Genomic DNA, 25,311 nt, shown 5'->3' on the forward strand with positions numbered 1-25,311 from the left:
TGTTCCTAATATGGATATAACTTTATTTAAAGCAGATACGGATACCTTCCACAGAGCAAAAGCAGCAATGCAAAGACTCACGAACCACTCATACCCTTAAGCTGCCTGTGCATATACTACATTGTGATCAAGGATCCAGACCTCAGCGAGGACCCAACTTTTGGGTTTTTTTGAAGCAAATTTAGCTAAAAGATCAGTAGATACAAAACAATTAATCATAACAGTAAAGACATAAATGATCACTAAAAATTAAATGTATAACCTGATTTAAAAAAAAAAAAAAGACATATCATCTAATGTAATAAGCTCCCTCAACTCTGGACAGAGGAAAGTTCTTCAAATAGGATCTCCTTGGAGGAAATCTGCTGTGAGCACCATGCAGGAATCCATTTCTGAGAGAGGTGCGGAACGATGGGAACTCCTCGGCCTGCTCCTTGGATGAGAAGTCTCCCTGTGGGAGGCAGTATGACCTTGGAGTGCAGAAGCCTTGGAGCCAGACTATCGTTTTCAAATCTCAGCATTTCTACTTATTAATGTGTGACCTTTGTTAAAGTTTCCTCTCTGCACATCAGTTTGCTCAGTTATAAAATGGGGATACTACTGGTATCAATTACGCAAAGATAAAGCTCAAATAAAGGGGACAAAATAAGTCCACAATAAATATTAACTATTACCTTCTGACCAAAAATGTATATGTGTGTGTATGTATATCTTTAGGAAAAGAAAAAGACATCTCGTTCATCATTTTTGGAGAGAAGCTGGGATGTGGATGACCAGATAATTTGCTACTCTAACTTTCTTGTGGCTGGAGAACTATTTAAAAGCAAATTTTGACATGTCATAGATTCCTTATAGTAGGCTCAACTCTTGCCTCTTGTGTCCAGAGAGTATCAGGGAGAAAGATTTCATGAGAGAAAACATGACTTAGAGAGATTTAGTAAAAGAATGGACAAATGTCCACTTAGGAGGCCTCAGTTACTAAGAAAATGATAATCTATGGAAACTAAAGGTAGGTTATTATCTGTTAAAACTGGAAGTGGGGTATACTCAAAAGTGCAATATATTCAGAGGAAAAAATGGTTTAGAAATGTGTAGCAAGTGCACCCCATATAGCAGATTACAAGGGTCATCGGAGAGCAAGGACTAGCTTGGAAACTTGTCCAGAGGTCAGCATTCAGAGGCCAAGTGCTCTAGAGTAAGAAACTCAGTTTTCCAAATCAGTGGTGAGGACCTCGGAAATGGCTTCCTTACTCCTACCTCTGCTAAAGATTTGGGAAGCCAAAAATGCCTCTGCTGGATGATTAGCCACCTGAGTCAGGCAGCAAAAATTTATTAAGCATCAACTGTATACCTGGCTCTGTGTCATGAAGAATAATAACCTTATGCTATCTATTATCAAAGGTTGCCCAATCTTTGCTCCTGGCCACTTTTTTGGCCATGAGGGAAGGAAATGTCTCTTAATTTTCTGTAATCAAAGCCCCACCCCACCCCACCTCGTACCAGGATTTTAACTTTAGAGTAAAGGGCAACCAACCAACCAACAACAACAACAACAAAAAACTTAAAAAACCACCCCAGAAATGGTAGTAAAAAGAAAGATCAATTGGCAGTTAGTATTTTAACTGAAGACCACAGAAGATGATTTCATACCCACAGCATTTCATCCATCCCTTCTCCCCCCAAAAAAGAATGAGGCACAACACCTCTGTAGCAACATCACACAGATCTTCGGGGCTTTCACATTCCATAACAAGTGACACTCTGAAAACAACAGACTATCAGATTCTTACTTTTACACGAACCCCTTTTTGAGATGAACATTTTTAAAAGGTATTTCTACATAATGATTTAAATGGGCATTTTCTCAGCTTCTTCGACCATGTCTTTTTGAAAGCTTGGCTCAAGACGCCCTTCCAGCAGTCTTCTTAGTTAATTCCTTTATCTTTCAGCTCCTGTTTGACGCGTTTCAGATAATTAGGATCAGGGTAGCCATACCTGCAGAAACAAAAGCCCCTTAGCTTCATCGCACATGATTTTAAAGAATCTGTATAGTAAGCCTTGGCATAAAAATTGTGTTGCAAACATTCTCAAACAATCTTAAATGCAGATGACTTATAATCACTTATAAGTGTGCAGATATGAGTCATTTAGCTAGTGAGTGAGCTGAGCTGTCTGCCTAGGATCTGCCTTTCAATAAGACTTTTTTATTTTCAGCTCATAGTAAGCAGTGGCTCTCATACAGTTATATTATACTATGTTTTTATATATAGCATATATAAAAGAAGATCAATTGGCAGTTAATATTTCAACTGAAGAAATGTGTATAGATACATGTTATATATAAAAATACAGTATAGTATATATTTTTATTATATATATGTGTATATATATACATACATGTGTGTGTGTGTGTGTGTGTGTGTGTGTGTGTGTGTGTGTGTGTGTGTGTGTGTGTGTGTGTGTGTGTGTGTATTACAGTATCTGCCACAGGAAGATTTTCAAATTTGGAAAATCTGCAAAAGTCTCAGAATGTGTTCCCTTTTGAATATGAAGGGTCTAAGGCATCCTTTCTGAATTTCATTAAGAACAATTATTTTGCTTATAATACAACTCCCACAATATTAAATAAGAGTTTTTCTAGAGTACTATTAGCCAAGTGAATTTAGGATTTCTATGGACCAATGGGAGGAGAGGATAGAAGAAAGGGTGATCTTAAAAGAAGGCAAAGTAAATAATATTCCTAGGATCTACCCTTCAAATAGACAGCAAACCCCAAATTAAGTCACCTGAGATACCATTCATCTTGGATTCTGAAGACTCTTTTGATGCAAATTTTAGTAACTGTACGATATTTTGTAGTTGGGAAGGTAAAAGGTAATGGGAACCAACCTTTCTGCCTTCGAGATTAGCATGCTTCAAAATACTGTATCCAATCCCACTACTATAAACAGTCTCCTTATATCTACATCCTCAAATTGCCATATCTTAAGACCTATAAATTCATTGTTTCAAAAGGTTCTCACATTTCAGGTCCCCCAGACCGGGATGTTTTATGGTGGATATCATTCCATGTAATGACATCTGAAACTCCTAAAACTCGAGAACATCCCACTGTGAAAATCAGCTTATGGTCAAAGGCTCTACGAAGCAGTGTCAAAACCTCTCTTCCTTCTTCATTGTCAGGCAAATAGGCAGTTCGCTGTATTCCCTTATATTCTTTTCCTGGGTTTGGGTGGTCTTTCTGTATGAAGACAAGAAAATGTCACATGAAAACATTCCAGTGTATATATTTTACTGTATAGATAGATGTGTTCATTTGCAGTTAGAGCAAATCAAAAAAAGTATTGAAGGTTTGCTCATATTCTCAATATTCATATTTCTCCTCCTCCAAATTCCTGCTGAAAATATCATCCACCTTCCTGAATCCCCCCAACCCTAACATATAATCACTACCCACCCTTTCTTTGCCTTAATAGACACAAATATCTGAATTGTACACAAACATTGCTACCTTTATCACTATTTAAAGCCCTTGCATATGACCATGGAAATAAGTCCTTGAAAACCCCACTAATTGGCAACAGAATAGTTTCTTTTGCTCTAGTAATCCTAGCACACTGGAAAGAAACCCATGGATCTCAGAAATACTTACTGTTTGTATGCCTCCAAACATATTATATCTAATCATAATGGAGCCACAGTGTTGATAACCTGGAAGTGATTGTCTTTCGAAAATGACTTCCATGGTTCCCTCTGGCTGATTCCCTTTCTGGACACCATAGGAAGTCAGGCACACAGGACAGGCTGGCTTATATGTCATGGCTTTGTTGATACAAGGGGTGCAGAATTGGTGCTTGCACTTTGATAGCACTCGTTTGTTACTAATGGGCTCCATACAGATGACGCAAATGTCCTCTTCCTTGTCCAATCCTGATGCCCCAGAACTGGCAGAGCACCGAAATGTTGGTGAAGCTATTTCTGAGTCATTAACATCGATGTCCATGGGCGTTTCATTATCTTCATTCCATTTCTCTCCAGGTAATGAGGACATTCCCTCTCTTTTTAAGACATACTGCTTTGCCTTTGCAAGTTGATTTGGCAACCCAATCAAAGTCATGGACTCTTGATTTAGCACTAAGTGTACATCTGGATGCCTCTTATTAAAGTCATCAGTGAAGCTGGTGCCACTTAAGTGCATTCTTCCCTTGCCCAAAGTTTTCAGTGAAAGAAACTCTGTCATTAGCTGACATGAGACAGATTGATAGGCATCAATGAAACTTGCATAAGCATGCATAGACAGATCTAACTCCTTGTCCTTAGGTTCAAATAGGATGTGAGTTTTCCAACTTTCGCTCAAAATCTTACTTTGAACGTTGTATCTTTTTTCTATCTCTGATATCTCCTGGAGTAATTCAGCTTCTAAAAGCTTATAGTGAGCATTGGTAATCGTAATTCGTCTCATAGGACTCCAGAGATTCAATATTTTCACAGGTGCCTTGACAAGACTTTCAGAGATCGGGGAGGCAAGAAAATGTTTGGCAGCTGAAATGTTGTCCTGAGTCCCGTGGAGAGTTAATTTTCCTCCATGCTCCTCTATATGGAGCTTTGTGAACTGGCGATTCAATTCCTGTTTGATTTTATTTGCCTGCTTACTGTCTGCTAAAGCAACACTTTCCTGCTGCAGAGTGCCCACGCTCTTCTGAGTTTCACTGATAAAAGACTCTTGAGCTGCTCTGAGGTTACCTAAGTGACTTGAGGTGAAGTCTGCAGAGACTGAATTCGGAGAACTCTCTTGACTTTTTATTTTTACAGCAAGTCCTTTCTCTTTTGAGTCCATTTTCTCAGGATATTTCTCAGGATATTTGGAGTATTCAGACAAAGGCAAAGGAACTTCACAATGGTCGCTTTTCTCTTCTGACCTGGTTTTTGGGTCAAAGGGAGAAACACAGCGGTTCTGGTCCTGCTGATGGATTGGCTCCCTCTCTGTTCTCAAAGGGGAAGATCCATGTTTCTGCTCACTTTTTAGGAGTTGCTCATTCAAGAAGCCATATATTTTTTCAATATCTTTAAAGTCACCACACATCCTCTCGATTCCATTGTAGCTCTCCAATTTTTTGACATTGGGGCAGAGAGTGGTTATGTGTTCCCTCTGCTCTTTAGAGAACAGGTTACAGTTCAAGTCAGCTGTGACAGCAAGAAAGATCTGAAAATTTAAAAGGAACAAATAAAATTTCTCAGGCCCACAGTTTTTCCTCAAGAGAATGTCTGGAGACTAGAGAAACAACCCTTAGCAGAAGGTGACTTCTTTCAAATCCTTTTCATAGACTATGTAGCACTACAGCTCCAAGGTTCCCAGCCCTGTCTGCACATTAGAATCACCTGGGGAGATAAAAGGGGGGCGGAAAAAAAGCCAAGGCCCAGGCACACCTCCAGAGATTCTGATATAAATGTAGAGCCTGGGCATGAGCATTTTTAAAAGCTCTGTGGAACAAGAAGTCTAGATTCTAGAGCTGCCACTCTCTGACTTTGGGGACAGGATGGAGGGGAAGGCACTTGGACTTTCTGGGCAAGCTGCTGTGGTTCTCATGGAAGAGTCTGTGAGCCTGGATGGTAGCCATAAATCTGAAGGAAAAAAAAAAATGAATAAACACCAAACTGCGTTTAATGCTGGGCCCTCTAAACCCTAGCCTTTAGAATCTCAAATATGACAAGCACACCAGACTAGGCTAAAAAAGACAGGCAAATGGATTGTAATACAAAAGCAAGATTTCCAATGTGTTTTCCTTCTTCGAAGACTTTTCACATGCCATTTCCTCTGCATGTAACGTCTTTCTCCTAGGTCTTCCTTCCACATGTTTCCTGAATCCAGTCACTTCTCACACCTCCATCAGGACCATCCAGAGTCCAAGCCATTATCATCTTGTACCTGGCCCCCTGCAACCTCTCTTAATTACACTCTGACCTTCCACTCTGGCTCCTTCCTACATTCAGTTCACACAGCAGCCAAAGTGATCCTTTAGAAGATTTAAATCCGATCACTCCACTCCCTTGGCTCAAAACCATCTGATAATCCCCTAACATTTAAATTAAAATCCAAAATCTTTACCTTCATCCCCAAAGACCAGACTCTTCTTGGAGAGGTTCCTCTTTCCTGTCATTCTCTCCCTTGCTCACTGCCCTCCAGCCACACTGGCCTCCCTCATTGAAGTCCCTGGGGCTCAAGATGTAAGCTCCTGTCTTGGGGCCTTTGCACTTGTGCTTCCCTCTGCCTACAGCATTCTTCCCTCAGAAATCCACTTTGCTAGCTTCCTTACTTCATTCATGCCTCTATTCAGATGCCATCTCATTAGAGAGGTTTGCCCTGATAACGTATTAAAAGCAGTGGTCCTGTCATTGTCTGCCATTTATCCTGCTTTATTCTTCTTTGCAGCACTTATCACTGGCAGACATTTTAGGATAAATCTGTTTTTCTGTTTGTTTGTTTTTTGATTTTTGTTTTTTGTTTTTTACTATTAGTGTGCTTCCATCACTAGAATGTAAGGTCTCCGAAGGCAGGGTTTCCTATGCTCCTGGCTGTATCCCCAGCTCCTGTGACAGTGTCTGGCACACAGTAGATAGCTGGTATTGATCGTCAAATGATTCTTTTCATGGCTGGTTCCTTCTCATCATTCAAGTCTCAGGTCAAATGTCACCTTAGAAAAATCTCTGACTTCTGGTCAGAAGTAGCACCTCCTCTTTCCCTGTCCTCACCCTGGCCCTGTCACTCTCTAAGGCACATATCATTCTCTAAAATTGTTTTATTTTTGTTTACTTGCTTATTGTCCTATGTACCTCCCCACTCTCAGCAGAGACACGTCGTATTTACCTCTGTGTGTCCTAGTGCCTAAAACTGTGCCTGGATCATAGCAAGTCCTCAGCCAATGGTTGTTGGACCAGTAATGAAAGGTATGGTGACTGGAGAGGAAGTTGCAGACACATACCCAGCTCTTTCTTTCAATACTCACCTTTTCGACACAGGAATCCACAGCACTAGGAATATGTTTTTCATTTGGATCCTTCTCACCAGACCTCATCCCTTCTTGTGACAGTGTCAACGAAGATATTCCAGGTCTGGTATTCTCCTCTACTGGATTTTTAGTGGGCTCCAGGAAAATAGTCACGAGTTTGTTGTCAACCAACATTTGGTGATTTTCTTTTTTCAACACTCTCTCCTTGGCTTTAGTGGAGACATTAAACACACACATAGACATGGGCGTGATTTCAAATAACCCTCTTATTCATGCATTTGTACCCTGCCCCAGCACTCTCTCAGTCAGGGCCGCTCCCTGCATCCTGGGGTGGTGGGATGGTGATAGGGGATGTGAGGGTGCTATTCAGAACTCTCGAATGGGTAGCTTTTTACTATGGAAATGAAAATTCATTGATAATGGAACATTGTCCTCTCATTAAAAGTCATGTCTCTGAAACTCTCAGTTTCTCATTTCAATAATGTGGAATAATACTCATTATATAAAATGGAGTGAAAAAAAAAGCAGGGGATAAATATGCAGACTCATAATTTGTAAATATACGCATGTGTTTACTCACATTCATAGAAAAAGGCTGGAAGAAATATATGAAAATGTTCACATTGTTTACCTCTAGGTAGTTTTCTTCTTTATTCTTTTTTACAGTGTGCATCCCCCAAAATAAATCAATGGAATAATTATTTAAAATATACAAGTGGAACACCTAATGGCAAGGGGTGACAGGCGTATGGGGGGAGGGAGAGGTGTTCCGAGAGCTGAGAAATATGTCAGGATGACGATACCGGATAGCGTCAACTTTAAGGCGCAGTCAGACCAAATCACCAACTGGGCACGGAGGGGCTCTATCCTCCGCTGCTGTGGGCTGCGTCTCTTGGTAGCACGAGCCCCTGGTTCTTGTCCCCACCAGAGAGTTGCCATACTTTCTCCCGCCCTCTCAGATCAGCTCACCCTGGGTCTGCCCCGAATCCCGCGGGACTGGGCCGCAGGGACGGCCTTTTCACCCGCAACCCAGGCCCACGGCTCACCTTCCTTTTCCAAGAATTGCACCTGGAAGGTACCCTGGCCGCTGGGGCCCCAAGGTCGGACGGTGCACTCCCCACCATCCGAGTCCCGGCTCTGGAAGTAGGCATTCAGCTTCCTGTGTAGGGATAGCGAGATGCCGGGCTCGGACACCCGCACGAGCAGCGGGGACGGCGGGCAGAGGTGCGAGGCCATGGCTCTCCGCGTCCGGCTGGCACAGAGGCTCCGGGCGCTGCTGGGCCCGGACTGGGGCAGGGGTGGATCCCGCCCTGTCGCCTTGGGCCGCAAAGTTTCAGTTTCGCTTTCCCCAAGATCCCTCCCTGTTCCCGGCAGAGCCGTTCCCGGCAGAGCCGTTCCTCGTCCTCTCATGGCCGCCTTTCCTGCTGCGGTACTCCAGGTGAGTAGGTCCAGTCCCGCGTTCCCGGGACCATGGGCCCCCGAGGCTCTCGCATGTCCTCTCCTGAGGGGCTGCGGGCAGAGGGTTGGGGGTGGGGTGAGAATGAAACGGGGCAGGTGCCGAAGTCAAAGAAAGTTTATCCTGAGTGCGTGACTACTTTTAACATTATTGTTGTTACTATGATAAAATGTAATTTACATTCTGAATTCATATTAATTACCTACATTATTATTTTTTTTTAATTGTTCACCTGCGTTATTATGTATCGCCCATTATTACCTCTTTGCAGCCTCTATCTTTTTGACTGGCTCTTGGGGCTTTCCTGCCCTCATTCCTTGATTTGGCTAACAGTACTGGACTATATGCTGCCCTGTGTTCTAGAAAACAAAGCCTAATGTGAAGGCCGCAGACCTTACAGGCTCGTAAAGGGAGGCGGACTTGTTAATAAAGAAGCAAATCTCTTGAAGGCCCCCAAGAGGAAGTGTGAAGCAGAATCGTAGAGAATTTTGTGTATGAGTGTGAGGGGGTGTGGTGAGGGGGAAGGAGCATCTGAAGCACAGGGGTCATTGTGATCTGAAGCAGAGAGGGAGTAATGGGGCCTTGGAGGAGATGAAATGGGTGAGGGAGATGATGGAGGAAGGGTCTAGATCAGTGCTGTCCAGTAGAAATATAACGAGAGCCACATAGCTTATTTTACAAAGTATAAACAGGTGAAATTAGTTTGAATAATGTTATTTAATTCCATATATCCTAAATTTTTAAATCATTTGTGTATTCCAAAATAATCATTCAGCATATAATCAATGTTAAAAACAGTATGAGATATTTTACATGCTTTTCGTCATACTGAGCCTTTGCTATCTATCTCATATTTCCATCACACCTCACTCAGATGGGACTAGACACATTTCAGGAGCTCGAGAGCTGCCTGTGGCTAATGGCCCACACTTGACAGCACAGGTCTAGATGGCGAAGGGTCTTGAAGATCAGTCGGGAGAAAGGGAAGCATTGTGAGCGAGGGAAACAGGAGAGTGACATGTTAGATGTGCATTTTAAAAGATGGTGTTGACAACCATGTGGAAGATACATTTCCAAGCAGGGCTGAATGGTGGCAGGGAGGTCTGAGATAGGTTTTTGCACATGGCTGGTAAGACTAGAAATGGGTCAGTCTTTATGGAGAGTAATTTGGCAGTACTATCGGAATTACAACTGCGTCAACTTTATGACTCTGCAGTTAGGGTAGGAGGGAGCCTTGTATACTTTCTAAATTTGAACCAGTAAACATAATATCTATTCAAACAATAAAATGTAAAATTAAATACATTTAAATCGCCATAAATGTATTTTGGAGCCCACTACAGTGGACTGAAGAGGCAGATGGATGGGGAGGAATCAACTTCTTCATGCTGCCTATGCAGAGAAAAGAACACAGTAGGAACTAGAGATAGAAAGTTGGGAAGGCTTTTGTTGTTAATTGGTGTTGTTTTTAAAATGGAAGGGATTGAATGTTTTGGGCAATATGCTCCTTGTTTCTAATTTCTTTGGCGTTAATTAACTCCCTACCCGCCATGTTTATCCTTAGGCCTTTAAAGCTTGGTCTAAAGAAGAAAACAAGTGTGACACCATCTAAAGCAAAAGCCCACCGGATGCCCCCAGACAAAGCAAACAGACTTTCTTCTTTTGTGAAAACACCAGTGCCCTCTGGAGGCAAAAACGCATCTTGTTCTCGTCCTTCAGGATTGTACTGGACTTGGTGCTTTTCCTGAAACGTAGGAATAATAGTGCTCTGATGCTCTAGATAGTTGTACAAAATTTCTGAATTGTAAAGGCATTAGAAATCATTTCAGAGGTCTAATGGCAACTAAGTGGGCAACAGATGTAGGTAACTGTGTCAAGTATTTTCATCATTGGTGTCCTAAAAATTAAGTCTTTAATTCCTACCCAGTAGATTGAAAATCGTTAAAATATGTTTTTCCAAAGATTCTGATTTTTAACCAAATAGTCCCCTTTCTAATTCAATCAAGGAATTTATCACAAACTCAGTAACACACACCCTTGACAGGCATAAGTACAGTTCCCTTTCTTCAAACACTCTTCGGAGATCTTCATGCTCACTAATAAGGCTGGTTTTTCCTCATTGTTCTTTGAATGCTGAGCTCAGTCTTACCACTTGGTGTCATTCTCTTCTAACTGTGTAAAAATCTGCTCCATCCTTCAAGATCTGGCTCAGGTCTTACCTTCTCCGTAAAGCTTTACCTGCTGTAGCCCGCATGGCTCTTTCCCTTCTCTGAGCAGCCGTTACAGTTTCAGTTGGAACCTCTCTGTAAAGGACAGAAGGTAAACAATAACTACAGAAGCAAAACAATAGTGCATCTTCATCAGTAAAACTAAAAACTACTCAAGATCAGAAATCATATTTATCTTCCTATGGCATATTCTTAGCAAATCCCCTAAGATACTGGTCAATGCTTACTGCATCCTTTCTATTCATTCCTAGAAGTGGGACACTGTATTTGGGAACAACGGTCTATGCTCGGAAACACAAAACAGAGTATAAACATTTAAAGACCCCCAAGGACCTGGAGAATGGACTTTCCCAAGGTAAAAGTACTTTTATATAAATATATAAATCATGAACTTTGTTCAGCACATGAATAGGTCTTCCTATAACAGCAAGAAATCTGGGTCTTCAGTTTTACTTGACATTCTTATTTGGTTTTAATAGCCCAATAAAAGTTTTTTTCTTGTGCCATGTGAGATGGGAATCAAGAAAATGTTAATCTAATCAACAGAGTCACCATGAGAATGGATGATTTTTTTAAAATATGATCTCAGTATCATTTTGATTTGTTCTACTCATTCAACAATTCTGATTTTTTTGCAGGATGGGGTGGGAAGGAGGATGATGGAGGAAGAATAAAAATAAGGGAACAGAAAAATGACATTTCATTTGTTTAATTGTAAAATTCCACATTCAGGCTTGTGTCATGAAATAAGCAACTGAAAGTGGGTCCTTACTGGTAGATGAGGAGGTATATAGCTGATGAGGCTCATGTCCCCATGTTTTCTGTTCTGTGTAGAAAAACCCCTAGCCTTTGGAAACTGGACGCCTGTCTGAAAGTTTTTGGTCATTTTGGTCTGTGATCGTTGGGTCTTTTCAAATGTTAATCTCTAGCCCTTCAGTTCATCCCGAATTAGAAACTCTTTGACCTCTAGGAAAATGAGGTAGGGTCCATGTTTGCTAGAATATTTAGTATTTTAAGAGTTTCAGGTATACAGATTAAACAAACAAATGTGTTCCTCTTCCCCCTCAAACCCAGTGCTTTTAGCAGAGTTTCTGTTGCTTTGTGTTTATTAGGCTGTATTTCTTATCAGTAATCTGTAGTCGTTTGGTTTCAATTTTTTTTTAAACTACTCTCATTTTTCACAGGGTGCTGGAACGGCAGCTTACAATGAGAAATCAGGTAGGATTGCCTCACTCCCTGCCTCGTTACAGAAAATCTTAGCTCATTTCTGTCCTCAGTGGAGAAAGGGGAATACAGAAGGAGACTGTCTCTCCCACAAGTGCTCAGGTGCGTGATTGCAGGACCTTGTGGTGACCCAATACATGCCTCAGAAGGGGGACTGCTTCAGAGGTAGTGTGGCATCAGCCACACTGGGGCTCTAATTGATCCTTTCCTTTGCCCACAAGATGTGGGACTCTTCTGACCAAAGCCCTAGGACTGATATTGGTCACAAGTGGTGACCCGCTAACCAACAAGGGCTGTAAGAGCCAAACGGAGCTTGCCTAATCCTAGGGGTGGCCCTTGAGATTTTCAACCAACACACAGACCACGTGCCACTTCTTTTAGGTAATTGAAGCCACCAGAGATCTTTCTAGGTGGCTCAAATTAGAAATGGGAGTTGAAGTAAAATATAATTCATCACCACATTTTACCTATTTTAAGAGGCACATTTTTTTTTTCACATTTCTGAAATAAAGCTCTTCCCTATCAATCAGTAATGTGCCATCGTTTAATTCGCATCGGTTTTCCTTTTTCAGTGGCATATAATAATGATGCCTTAGACTCCATGAAATACAGTGTCTCAAGTTGGGTTCTCAAGGAAGCGTAAACTGAGATGGAGTTACGAATACGAAAGGATTATTGTGAAAGGAAAAGAGAAGAAACCAAATTTGGCAGGTGGAGCCATCAGACTGTTAGGAAAATCTGGCAAAACTCTGCCAGCCTGAGATTGCCCATGAGGGGAGGCCCCCAATGGACAAAAATGGCCTTGCTTAGTCATTGATAGCATGACCTTGGCTGGAAAGCTGAGATGGCTAACAACTGGAGGTTGTTAGTTAACCATACTCCTTCCTTTATAACCACATGGAAGGGGGATCTGAGCTGCATATCTTCTTTTCTGCCACATAGAGTAAGTAGTTTTTAGTCAATCGGTTTTAATTCCACTAAAAATGTGCTACGAGACTAGAGTATGACACTCTACCCATTTGCTGGACCATGCCCTCACAGGAGCATCCTTGACCAATGTCTGATAGAAGCTGGATGAATATTCCAGCTCCTTTACCCTTCTGGTGGTATAACTCTGAGACACACTGTCTCCCAGTGGAGTTAAGCTTCCTTTGCTTCATAACATGTCCTCTATTCATTTCCTTCCCTTCCCTGTCTTACTTTTCTACTCTGCCCTCCCCATCTCATGCTCTTGGTGTTTTCTAGGATCACCTTCAAAATAAACTTATACTCAGATCCTTATATCAGAGTCTGCTTCTGAGAAAACCCAGACTAAGACACTGACAAAAGCAAACAATTTATAAATAAAGCCTCCTTGTATTTTTGACTCATAATTAAGTCATTTCTAATACTTGTTGTGTCTTAAGCATGACTCTTCCCACACTCACCATTTTTACATAGATTTTGGAACTCATGAGCCCCCATACAGTTTTCTCATTACCATCATTGTATCATAGTAGCTACCACTCATGGAGTAGTTACTGTATGCTAGCCTCAAGACTAAGCTCTTTATGGGTGACTTACCATTGAAAAATCTTGGATATCCTTTGTTTAATTACATGTCTAGGTGAGAAAGAAAATCAGGAAGGAGACTAGAAGTTTATCTATCTTTTGCACATAGGGAATTCAGTCTTCTGACATGAAGTGGAATTACATCCTTTTCAAAGGAACCCTTGCTCATTTCTTCTTCTTCTTCTTTTTTTTAATCTTCTCTCCTTTTCCAGAGACTGACATTCTTGGAGAAAACTATAGTTGGCAAATACCCATTAATCACGATGACCTCAAAATTTTAAAAAAGAATGAGCATCAGCTGTGTGAAGTCCTCCAGGATAAATTTGGCTGTATGTCTACCCTGGTCTCTCCAGTCCAGGAACGTAACAGTGAGTCTCTGCAAGTCTTCAGAAAAATGCTTACTCCTGGGCTAACGTTATCTGTCTGGAAGGACAACCTCACCAGACATGCTGTTGATGCTGTGGTGAATGCAGCCAATGAAGATCTTAAGCATGGGGGAGGCTTGGCCCTGGCCCTGGTGAAAGCTGGCGGCCAAGAAATCCAAGAGGAGAGCACAAGAATCGTTTCCACACATGGTAAAGTACCAACTGGTAATATAGCCGTCACAAGAGCAGGGAAGCTTCCCTGCAAACTCATTATGCATGCTGTTGGGCCTCGGTGGGCCTCGGCGGATAGAGAGAGATGCTTCCATAAACTGCAAACTGCCATTAAAAATATTCTGAATTACGCCATCTTTCACAATGAGTGCCTTGAGACAATAGCAATTCCAGCCTTGAGCTCTGGGATTTTCAACTTCCCTCTGAATTTGTGTACACACATCATTGTGAAAACTATCAGATTATATTTGCAAGAGGTACAATGGACACGTAATTTGAAAGAAATTCACCTGGTAAGCAATGAAGACCCTACTGTTGCTGCCTTTAAATCTGCTTCAGAAAGCATCCTGGGGATGAACGAGCTGAGGTCCTGGGAGAATCAAGAAGCCACTGCTCCTTTCAATACAATGGTTACGAACAACCTGACTGCCCATATTGTCCAGGGCCGAATTGAACTGCAGGAAGTAAGTCTTTGTTTCTATTCTCTTGCACCACCAGAGGGGATCCCTGAACTGTTCATTACCTATCAAGTATGTTTTGAGTATATACTATTTCAAATTACTATTTAATCTTGTTACGGTTAAGAGTATGGACTTTAGAAATGGATCATCTGGATTTGAATACTAACTTTGCCATTTACTAAAGAGTGATGGAATCGAGTTACTTTATCTTTTGGATTTCCTTATCCAAAAAATGAAGGTAATAATAGCACTTGTATCTTAGAATTAGAAACAATATACATAAAATGCTTAGAATAGGGCTTTTATAACTTTTATTGTTATTCTTAGGCACCAGGAGGAAATAGAACAATCTTTGTTTCCAAGGAACTTTAAATCTATTATATTCTTTTTATGTAAAAAATTTTCTGTTTGAAAAATCTCATTGGGAGACAGACCATCTGAACATTTCTGAAGCAACCTATCAATAGTAAACAAAAAAGTCTTAATACAACATGAATTCATAATATTTAAGAATATGTAAATTTGTAACAAGAGTAGAGTGGAGTGGACCAAGAAAGATTACTTTGGAAGATGTGTGTTTTGAATCCCATCTCAAGTTATGGTAAATATGAATTGGCAGGAGGAGAGGCCTGGTTGTTAGAATGACTTGATCAAAGAGACATAGAGGAATTAACGGACCGAAAATAATGGGCTGGACCAGTCAGGAGACCTAGGTAGAGCTGTAAATTGTATTCTGAGTATAAGGCTCTGTGCTAGGATTCCTTGGGCACAAAAGAGAGGGTCCTGACAGAGAAGAAAGGAAATCAAGGTAACAGCAAACCTAGGTATTTCTGTGTTAGTGCGGCTCCCCTGCAAGGCAGAGAGCACCTTGAGGATGGGGATCATGGCTTGTTCATCTCTGTAGCCCCACAGCCTGGCTGGGCATGCTTCTTCTAGATGTTCAGCAAATTATTGATGAATAACTGAAGGGAGCAATGGGGAACAGGGACTGCAGAGGAAGAGAAAGAATATAAGGCTATATTCTTTTCCTTTTCCAGATCAGTGATGTCATACTTAAGACTCTCCTGTGGCCACAATCAAATAGACTTAATTGTAAATGAAAAAATACCAATTATTGCCTGCAAGACAATTAGAAAGAAGACTGAAGAGACCCCTCACAAAAAATATTTATATGATCAGTCACTAATATGCCAATTTAAAATTAAAGTGGAAACATCCTAGTTGAATATCTTATCTTTTTAACTAAAATTTTTTATTGTATTTATTTACTACTAAGAACATTAGGAACCTGAAATTTTTTAAAGGATGCCAGTGCTCCCAATTGCAAATTCCGAATGCACTTTCAAAGTGAAGCATTCATTAATATCTCTGAGAAGTACCTAAGTTACCCCCAAAGGGAACCAAAGCCATCAGATGATTTAGGGGGATTTGGCCATGGTGGGGAAAGAAGGATGCAACCCCTTTAGCACAGCTCAGAGAGCTAACTAGGAGGTGATAGTAATTAAAATATATCCCATGTGTACCTATAATCTATTTCTGAAAGGACAGATGAAAAACTGGTAAAAATGGTTGCCTATAGCATAAGTGAATGAGTGAGGGATCTCAGGACCCCACCTAGAGGGAGGCTGACTTTTCACTGAAGACATTTTTGTCTCATTTGTACTTTCTTTACCTATGTACCACTTACCTTAAAAAAATTAGGAGGTTGAAGTTTCCTGAGAAATTTTATTTCTACTCTGTTTAAAAAAAAAAAAAACACAAACAAAATTCACACAAAAATAGCAAAAAGTGATGACAGTGGGGCAGGTAATGAAACTATTTATTGATAAATCTTAACCCACTTCCCATTTGCCCCAAGAATACTTGCCAGCAGCCCTTGCTGCTGCTGCGTTTACCCCAAGATAACTTGCAGATTATAGTCCTAACCTTACCCCCAAAGTTTGCTATGAAATATCTCACTTTTATTATTATTTTCGCATTGCTCTAGTATATGAATAGTCTTTGGAAACAAATGACATCATTCTATTTATAGCAATCTGTTTTTAGCAGTGATATTTCCATTTACAAAATATAGTAATTCTCGATTGCTGAAAATGTCAAATCCTAGAAAATGTAGCATTCCTACGCATGAAGTTAACATCGATCTGGAGTAGCTGTCAGCCGAAGCTACGAAGATTTATTTGATGAATCCGATTTATGTATACATTTCTGTTACATTAGGATTAGAGACAAGTTCTGTTTAGAAATAACTCCAAGAACAGTTTTTATATTTTATTTCCACATTGAAAACCAGTTAGATTTGCTTCAGCCTCAAGAGTGTGTTTATGTAATATTAACGCTGGCAGCAAGTTGCCCTTTTTTTTCCTAAATGGGTTATGGGTTAAAATAAATCACAGGGAATGTTCAGAATCTGGGAATGGGGTGGTGGTGGTGGTGGTATAAACCAGCAAGGGGCTGACAGATGTTTGCAATAAAAATTGTATCATCCACACATTTTACCTAATTACTGAATAGGATAAGCAGACTGATCAAATGATCGCTCTTTGGAAATATGAATTTCTATCCATTACTAACTGCTATTTTTGTGGATTTAGAATCTTCACAAATATTTTTCAAAGCCTTTCAGGGAAATAAAGATTTAATTAATAATTTAACAACAAATAATTTAACAATGGGTCCTGTTCATTTTTTCCCTTTTCAGACAGATGTAATTGTTAATTCTGTAACTCCAAGTCATTATTTTGGAGCTGGTCCTGTGTCACAATCAATTCTACAACAAGCAGGGGATGAAATAGAACGGGAATTTCAAAAAAACATGCCTCGGACGTCTCAGGATTCCCAGTTGGTACTGGTCACAAAAGGATTTAAATTGTCCTGTCAATATGTATTCCATGTATTGTGGGATTCAGAATCTTCTAGAACAGATATGGTAAGGTCAAAATAAATTTATCCTTATGTAGTCCCATAGTCTCTGTAGTGTTTGTTGAATTTTTATCATGTCATTACATTCATGAAACATCGTAAAGTGATATAGTCCCCATTTTTTTACCACTCTTGCACATACTTGAAATACCAAGTAACTATTGTTGTCACAGTTATCTTAAGAAGTTTGATTTAAAATATGACCTAACACATTTAAGTGGACATACCAAGAATAGACACAGGAACATCAGGGCTCCCTTAGTCTGCACCACACGTTATTCTTTTCCTAAGTGGGCCTGTGATTCACTTTCTTCATATTTCCCTCCAGCTGTTAAATTCCAGGAGAATCTGAGATTTCCCTTCACCATTTTCCCAGAACCATTCCAGTCAAATCTATTACCTGTGGTGTCTTCCCCCTGCCTTTGTCTGTCTTCATTTTGTCACTATTTCTGGTCCTCTCTTGGCTACAGGGCCCTCTAATCCCAAATTAATCCTGCAATCATCTCTACCTCTATTTTTCCAAGGTCCTTCCACAGACAACTGTCCTGTATTAGTATTCAGTTTGGATGTTGAAATATTGATGGAAAGTATAAATCTGCCAAATACACTAGCACTTCCCAAGAAATTACATGACAGAGCTTAATGACATTGAATAAATGCTGCTTACTTACTTTAACCTCAACCTCCTTTATTAAACTACCAAAAACTCTTTTTGTTGGCCTGGAAGTGGCAGATGATTGGGGATAAACTGATGGTTGGCTCTCTGACCTGGGAAGATGAGCAAGACTATGTAAACTAAGAGAAATCGTGGTACCCAAATGTCTTGAATAGCACAAAAAGATCTATTCAATTACTTCAGTTTCCAAGCCCTTTTCTTTTTCATCATCTAACCTTATAGCTGTAATGAGTGGGACCTTTCCTGCCTTCTGAGGAAGCATGGATGTGGCCCGGAGGGAGAGTGGAGGTTGGCATTATAAAATATGGGCAGGATCAAGGGGTAAGTAAAATTTTATTTTTGACTTGAAGGCTCATCTTAAATTTGTGTTTTTCCTACAGAGATTGAAAGATGCAGTGAGGAAGTGCTTGGAAAAATGCCTTGAGCTAAATTTAACTTCCATTTCCTTTCCTGCCCTTGGGACTGGAAACATTGGTGTGTCTAAGGAACGAGCAGCAAAGATTATGTTTGATGAAGTTCTAATGTTTGCCTGCAAACATAGAAAACAATTGACTGTAAAGTTTGTGATCTTTCCTGTAGAAATTGAGACATATAAGGTAAGTGAATATCTTAGAAATGTCCTACATTCATTCGTTCATTCATTCATTTATTCAACAACATCTGTTTAGTATCCCTAATATAAGATATGGAGGGTGATGTTCTAATTTGGTGAAATTTAACTTTTACAAATTGTCCACCTCTGACTTAGCGAAGAATGCCATTATAGAAGCCATGTTTACCCCACTACTTAGCTTTTCTCTTTTCCTTTGTTGGCATTTCTTCTTCTCTCTGGTCCTTAAAGGTAAGCAACCTCCTAGTTTCAATGTGGGTCCTCTGCTTCTCCCTCTTCTTTCTTCTTCTAAGAGCACAACTATTCTTAAACCTCTGCCATGAATTCTGTAGAGTCCTATCTTCAGAGCCAACTTCAGACCAATATCCCCAACCCTTTCTCATTTCTACTTAGCTATCTTACTGTCGTCTTAAATCCAATGTATTTAAAACAAATTCTTTGTCCTCTCCTCTTCAATCGATCTACTTCTTTGGAAAAATTAACTTGCTTCACTGTGCCTCAGTTTTCTCAACTTTAAAATGAGGATAATAACTACCATCTTATGGGGCTGTGATGGGAATTCAATGAGTTAATACATGTAAAACACTTAGAATGGGACCTGGCATACAGTAAGACTTCCATGAAGATTAGCTTGTCATGTTGGTTGTAATGAGCTTTAATTCACTGAATGCTGAAATGAATACAAAATTAAATGAATTGTTTATTATCTTTTTTCCCAATTAGATTATAAATTTTTTAATAGCAAAGGTATATCTGGCTACTTTTGCCATGTCCCTAGCACTGCCCTCAAATTCAATCTCTTCTTTCTTAACTCATCTATAGACGACCTCAGAGGAAAATCAGCTGTGGGCTAACACAAATAAAGGGACATGTATGCAGGGGAGTGTGTCTATGTGTCTGAGTGCAGAGATCTTGTGTCCAGCTTCTTTAGTTTTCACTTCATCTCAGCTTTTTGTTTTAGAGTGGTCAGATCAAGTTGAGCTGTTCATATGTGAATAGGTCCCTGATATATTCAGCATAATTAGTACATATTGCTGTGCTGTTCTGCCTTTAAAGCACCATCTCTTTGTTTTATTCTCACTTGGCTGGTATTTTTAAAAAGGACTTTAATGAAGTTAAGGAAGAATAAAAAAGAAATGAGATAAGAAAAAGCACCTTTAAATAGGTTTCAAAGATACAAGTTTTTGATTCTGCTAACAGCAACATTGAAGTACTAGTGTGACTTCTCAGGCATGTGTCTGGATTTGGGGTATAAACAACCTCGTCGAGTGCCTGGCAGTGAGAGGGCTCTGAACATTAGTTCTCTGACTGCTCACTTTCCCACCACCCAACTTGTCTCCATGTGAGTGTCTGCCATTTTATCTGTCCCTACAGGAAAATAAACATATTGGTTCTAGCTTGCTCTTTCCTGGAACAAATGTAAGGGTTCTTATTCCTTTTGCTGTCTGACTAGACACAAGGAGGTTTATAGTATTTGCTGATTTTCATTGCTGACTTCACACTATCAATGTGACACCACTGAAGGTGGAGTTGGGAAGAGATGTTCACATGGGCTCTCGTGAACCGCCGTCAGCCAGCTCCAGTATGCTGCTGTGTCTCATCCACAGCTGACCTGCAAGCTGGTGCCAAATTACCCAATGAAGTAGCCCACCTTCCTGACAAAATGAATCATCCTGTCCTTCTAATGAAGTTCACCAGTTCTCCCAAGCAGAGGAGTATCATTGAGCCTAGATAGGTGTCATGACTACATCTTTGAATTGTTCCTGAAACACCATATCCCTACGAAAGGAATTAACCACATCCAGAAAAGATAGTTCATTCAAAGTTCATACATGGCAGTTCAACAAAAGTAGGAAATATCAGCCACAGTCTGAGGTCTCCCTTAGGGACTAAGAATAAAAATAGCTGCCATGTGTTACGTCAATCAGGTGTTGTGCTAACAAGCTGTCTCATATCATTCTCCCCCCAATCCTGTGATGAAGCCATTGTCGTCATCTTCATTTTACAAATGGGAAAACATATTAGCCCAGAGAATAATATACACACAGCTAGTCGAATACTGGTGTCCACCAGTATTTCATGGTGATAAGGGTTCTGGTTGGAGCTGAGTATCTGTAAATGGTGGTGGATAGTCATTCTTTTGGTTATTTAACAAATATTTATTGCATATATACCTTATGTCAGATATTATGTCTCAGAATAAGGAACACCTCTCTAGGAACACACTACTAGCATCCCTCCCATTAGGTGTTGGTCATTTGTGGATGGAGCTAGAAGAACTGCCAAATCTACGTTTCCAAACTCTTTGCAGACCATCTGCTTGTTATCCACATATTCTTCTAAGTTATTGATACTGATTAAATTACAGTTTTCTTTCACATTCAATTCAAAAGGCTTGCCTGATTCATTTCTAACCCTGTAATACATCCTGACATTTAAAGTGACTTTGGGAGAGGGTTGATTTTTATCCATTTTGCATATGGCAGCTATTCTGAGTCTATTTATCAGCAGATAATATTATCTCATTTGTTTTATTTCCAAGTTCTTAGATGGGGAGCGCAGGGAAGTTCCCTGCTGTGACCTCTCCATATACACACTATGGTAAGATCAAGAGCCTTTTGCTCTGGAAATAGCAGCTGCAAATATAATTCATGAAGAAAATGTCCTACAGATTAAGAAATTTTATTGTTAAAGTTCAGATGCAAAGCAAAATTTAGTTTTTACCTCATTATCTACCATCTTTTCAATGAAGTAATAACTGCCAACTGAGTCAACTTTAAAAAAAGAAGATATTGGATATGGTGGTTCCAAACCCTAGGAGAGATGAGTTTTTTCAAATAGACACCATGTTAAAGGATCTGCATGGCAGAATATACAAATGTTTGTCCACAGACTGTCATATAATAATAATTACAACAATAGCTAACATATTAAATGTTTACTACGTGCCAGGTACAATATAAACACTTTACAGGAATTGATATTTATTCAATCTACAGAGAAAGCATTGTGTGTATAACTTTTAAAAAAATGAGTTTATGTTTTATTAATTACAAGAGCATTGGCCTGTATATTTTTCTACTTCAGTGACATAACCACACCTTTAGTTCAGTGTCTAACATGCAGTAAGCAGGGCATTAATATCTGTTGAACAAATGAGTGATAATATTTTGCTTTTAATATACAATTCTTTTTGATGCCAGATTTTGAGTTTCTTTCCATTTTTCCTATACTTTTCCCCCCTACATGTTCTAAGTGATTGTGGTGCTGCAGTTGCTGTTGCCCAAGACTTTCCTAAAGTCTGCTTTTAGATTTGTGGCAGTAGAAATGGAGTCTGACAGAATGGGTGAGGTAAAGTGTGGTGTGTACAGGTGGAGAGAGGGATTTTGATGACAGTGACCAAATGCCTCGCTTACGACTCTCTGCTCTGATTTGCTTCTGGTAGGCTTTCAGCACTGAAATGGAGAGGGCTAAGTCCAAACTGCAGAGTCTCAGCAGTAACAGGGGTAAGTAAGAAATTTACAGACCTAGAACCAATGTCTCCCACCATAGGCTTATTATACTCTTGATCATCTTAACTAACGGAGGGGAGAAGAATAAATAAGCCAAATATATTTTGTTGTGCTCCTGCTTGGATACTAACCTATTCTATACCTGACCGTGTTTTAGGATATGAACAGAGAGAGACTACATTGCAGTAGGTAACCCTCAGTGTGGATAGTTCACAAACGCTATCTACAGCTTTTTTCTAAGAAAAAGTTCTGCCCTTCTCAAGCTTACTAAGCCAGCACTTTTTCTGCTCTTAAGTAGCAGAAATGGGGTAACGCTTTTAATACTTATAGAAAATACATCTCAGTAATACCAGATAATAAGTGGATTAACTCAATGCTACCGAGCCTGAGTAATCATTGGGATCATGATGGAAACTTTAGAAAAACAAACAAAAGTATGTATAAGCCCCAACTCTGCAGATTCTCATTCAGGAACTCGGTCTGGGCCAAGCACATACGTTTTTCAATGCCCACTAACCAATTTTGTTACTGAACTAAACCAATTCTGGTTGTTGGGGGCTGGAAAAGGATTAACTTTGTCTAATAACTCTATTCCTTTAGTGGAATTTAAGTGGACTGAGATGGAATTGCCTCATGACAACTAGAATGTGTACTTCTGAAATCGTCTTTTAATGTATAGTATTCTATAGATGTTAAGAACACTAGACATTCAATCAGCAATAGAAACTGTTAGGATATGTCCCATTAGGATCAAAATGATTTATTTATACCCTTAAATAGACAGGTTTACTTATGAATGCTCAGTAACCCAGGAATGCTGGAAATGAAGAACGGGGAACTTTAAGAGCTCTGGTCTGTGACTGCGTCTGTTATGAGCCTTTTTATATTTATCTATAAAATGATGATGATGACAGACCATTGTGAGAATAATTAGAGATTATAGATGTAAAAATTTTCCATCAGTTGCAAAGCATTAAATGGCCAGGGGATAAATAATGAATGAGAGGATGGACAAAGTCCCCAAGTGGCACAGAGGAAGGAGAGATTCTTTCTGACTGTAAGGGATCAGAAATGGTTTCATGGATGATACAGTTCCAAGCTGGGCTTTGAGGATGGCAAGATTTTCAGTGGCCAGAGTTGATGGGGTGGGGCACCCAAAGTGAAGAAAACCCACAGAAAGAAACAAGTGCAGTGGATGTTTGGGAATGAATCTAGAGGAGCTAGGTAGGAGGAGTTTAGGGTGAGGATAATATGGAAAAGGAACAGACAAATGTGTCTATGTCATTAATCTGAATAGTGGAGCCAGGTGTTATCATTTACTTCAGTACATCTTGAGGACATCTGTAGAGGAAATATAGCATAAGACAATAGTTGAGATTAATAATGACTGATGGTGATGATATCAAGTTATCAAGGAAAAGTAAAACCTTTTAGGAAAGCAGGGGAGTGTGTTTCCATTAGAAATATTTAATTAATAAATATTTAAAATTAAATGTTTTTGGTGTTAGAAAAGTATCCTTTAGTGATCTGAACAATTTAGTTACCTAAAAGAACAATTCTTCTTTCCTGATAATGATGGATAAATGAAGTATAATCAGGAATTATTGTTATTTTCTTCTAAAAAGTAATGTAAGGTCCCAGGCAGAACGAGACTTAAAAAAAAAAAAATGTTATGTCTCCAATTTAAGAAACCAATCCCCCATTCATCTGTCCCCATCAGTTTTTAGTATTGTATAAAACTTTGGTTTTTTGTTTTTACTCTGAGGGAGGTCATCCTCCCCTTCTTGCCTCTGGGTCTGTGTTGGTACTTTGTCATAGCTCCTGGTACAACTGAACTACTATATTAGAGTAAAAGATGTGAATCACCACTGTGGTCCTGAGATCACTCACTGGGAGGCAGACTTGTGTGAGCGCTGCAGTCAGACTGCCCACACCTACCAACTTCCTGGCTGCCACTTAATAACTCTCAGAATTAGTTTCCTCATTTGTAAGATGAGGCTGCAAATAGTATCTATCTCATTGAGCTGTGAGGATTGAATAAAATGGTATGTGTAAAGCACTTAGAACAATGCCTGGAACATAATAAGTGCTCAACTTATATTTTCCCCTCAAAATATATTAATTAGATTTATCCACGTAGCTAAAGTTCACTACTTTTTATTGCTGGTCAAGTTGATTAACGTGTAGGGTGAACTCATCTGTGAATTGATAAATGCAACATAACAGGGACAAGACATGATAAAACCAATTCCTTACAAGATAAACTGTGTTCTCTAGGAAACTGTAAACTATACATTTAGATTTTCTTTAGATTTTTCTTCGTACCCAGCACAACTCTCAGAGAGCTTAATCAAAGCTGCTACTGCTGACAATAGTGATGATATCCTGGTGTTTTGTTCTGCTCTGATTTAAAACCCACTTGCCTTCTGTGGTTGCTTATGATGGTCTTTTCAGCCCCCTGGGAGACCAGAGAGGAAAAACGAGAAAATGGGCTCAAGGCTAAATCTCCTGCCATCAATCTGATGACATCCAACTTGGAAAAGATGAATGAGGCCGAAGAGTGGATCAAAAGGTTACTGACCCCCCAGGACAAGCATGTCATTGAGAATAATCATATCCTCTACCTTGAGAAAAAGGAACATGACATTTTGTCTCAGCTTCAGAACACTTCAAGGGTCTCTATCAAAGAGATTATTGACCAGGAAAAGGCAATTTTAGAGATTAAAGGAGCCCAGGCTGACATTGTTGAGGTGGTTATAAACATTGAGCATATGCTATGTGAAGTTCAAGAGAAAATGGCAAGAAAAAAGGAGCAAGCCCTTTGGAACTTGTTAGGTGAGTAACTTTCTATTAGGTTGGAAAGTCCACTCTCCCAGCTGTCCTTGTGAGTGTGATTGTGAGTGTGTGTGTGTGTGTGTGTGTGTGTGTGTGTGTGTGTGTAAGAGATAGAGCATAAGAGAGAGAAAGAGAAACCGTATTGGTTTTGTGTTAGGCCATAAACTTTTATAACCATTTTTGGGCTCTCCTTCTACCAGCAGGGTTAATTATTAGTAAATGAACACACACAC

The 25,311-nt window shown here is 39.8% G+C and overlaps 2 protein-coding genes across 3 annotated transcripts in view; one reads left to right on the plus strand and one right to left on the minus strand.

Moving 5' to 3' along the window:
- Positions 1 to 8,311, minus strand: DTX3L (deltex E3 ubiquitin ligase 3L). Its single transcript, XM_011370265.2, has 5 exons — positions 8,054 to 8,311; positions 7,005 to 7,216; positions 3,653 to 5,203; positions 3,024 to 3,241; positions 1 to 1,995 (listed from the first exon to the last, which is right to left on the minus strand). The coding sequence occupies exons 1-5, from the start codon at positions 8,241 to 8,243 to the stop codon at positions 1,926 to 1,928; spliced, it is 2,241 nt and encodes a 746-aa protein (XP_011368567.2). The 5' UTR covers positions 8,244 to 8,311; the 3' UTR covers positions 1 to 1,925.
- The window catches only part of PARP9 (poly(ADP-ribose) polymerase family member 9), a 25,260-nt gene continuing 8,260 nt past the window's right edge, over positions 8,312 to 25,311 (plus strand). The window contains exons 1-8 of one of the 2 annotated variants that reach the window (XM_011370084.2): positions 8,312 to 8,445; positions 10,943 to 11,046; positions 11,876 to 12,017; positions 13,679 to 14,526; positions 17,225 to 17,452; positions 18,502 to 18,717; positions 22,177 to 22,237; positions 24,698 to 25,078. In XM_011370084.2, coding sequence (XP_011368386.1) covers positions 11,032 to 11,046; positions 11,876 to 12,017; positions 13,679 to 14,526; positions 17,225 to 17,452; positions 18,502 to 18,717; positions 22,177 to 22,237; positions 24,698 to 25,078 — 1,891 coding nt within the window. In that variant the 5' untranslated portion in view covers positions 8,312 to 8,445; positions 10,943 to 11,031. The remainder of the gene's footprint in view (positions 8,446 to 10,942; positions 11,047 to 11,875; positions 12,018 to 13,678; positions 14,527 to 17,224; positions 17,453 to 18,501; positions 18,718 to 22,176; positions 22,238 to 24,697; positions 25,079 to 25,311) is intronic. The other variant, XM_011370157.2, reaches the window with a different exon arrangement.

The sequence above is a fragment of the Pteropus vampyrus genome, unplaced genomic scaffold (assembly GCF_000151845.1).
Source record: "Pteropus vampyrus isolate Shadow unplaced genomic scaffold, Pvam_2.0 Scaffold1, whole genome shotgun sequence".
Lineage (NCBI taxonomy): Eukaryota > Metazoa > Chordata > Mammalia > Chiroptera > Pteropodidae > Pteropus > Pteropus vampyrus.

What these genes read in the sequence shown, in the direction of transcription:
- DTX3L (XM_011370265.2), bottom strand. Translation starts at nt 8,243, where the DNA reads ATGGCCTCGCACCTCTGCCCGCCGTCCCCGCTGCTCGTGCGGGTGTCC. An exon ending in GCAATTCTTGGAAAAGGAAG is followed by an intron (nt 7,217 to 8,053) that starts GTGAGCCGTGGG and finishes TCTCCACTAAAG; the next exon opens with CCAAGGAGAGAGTGTTGAAA. An exon ending in TGTTTGGAGGCATACAAACA is followed by an intron (nt 3,242 to 3,652) that starts GTAAGTATTTCT and finishes GTCTTCATACAG; the next exon opens with AAAGACCACCCAAACCCAGG.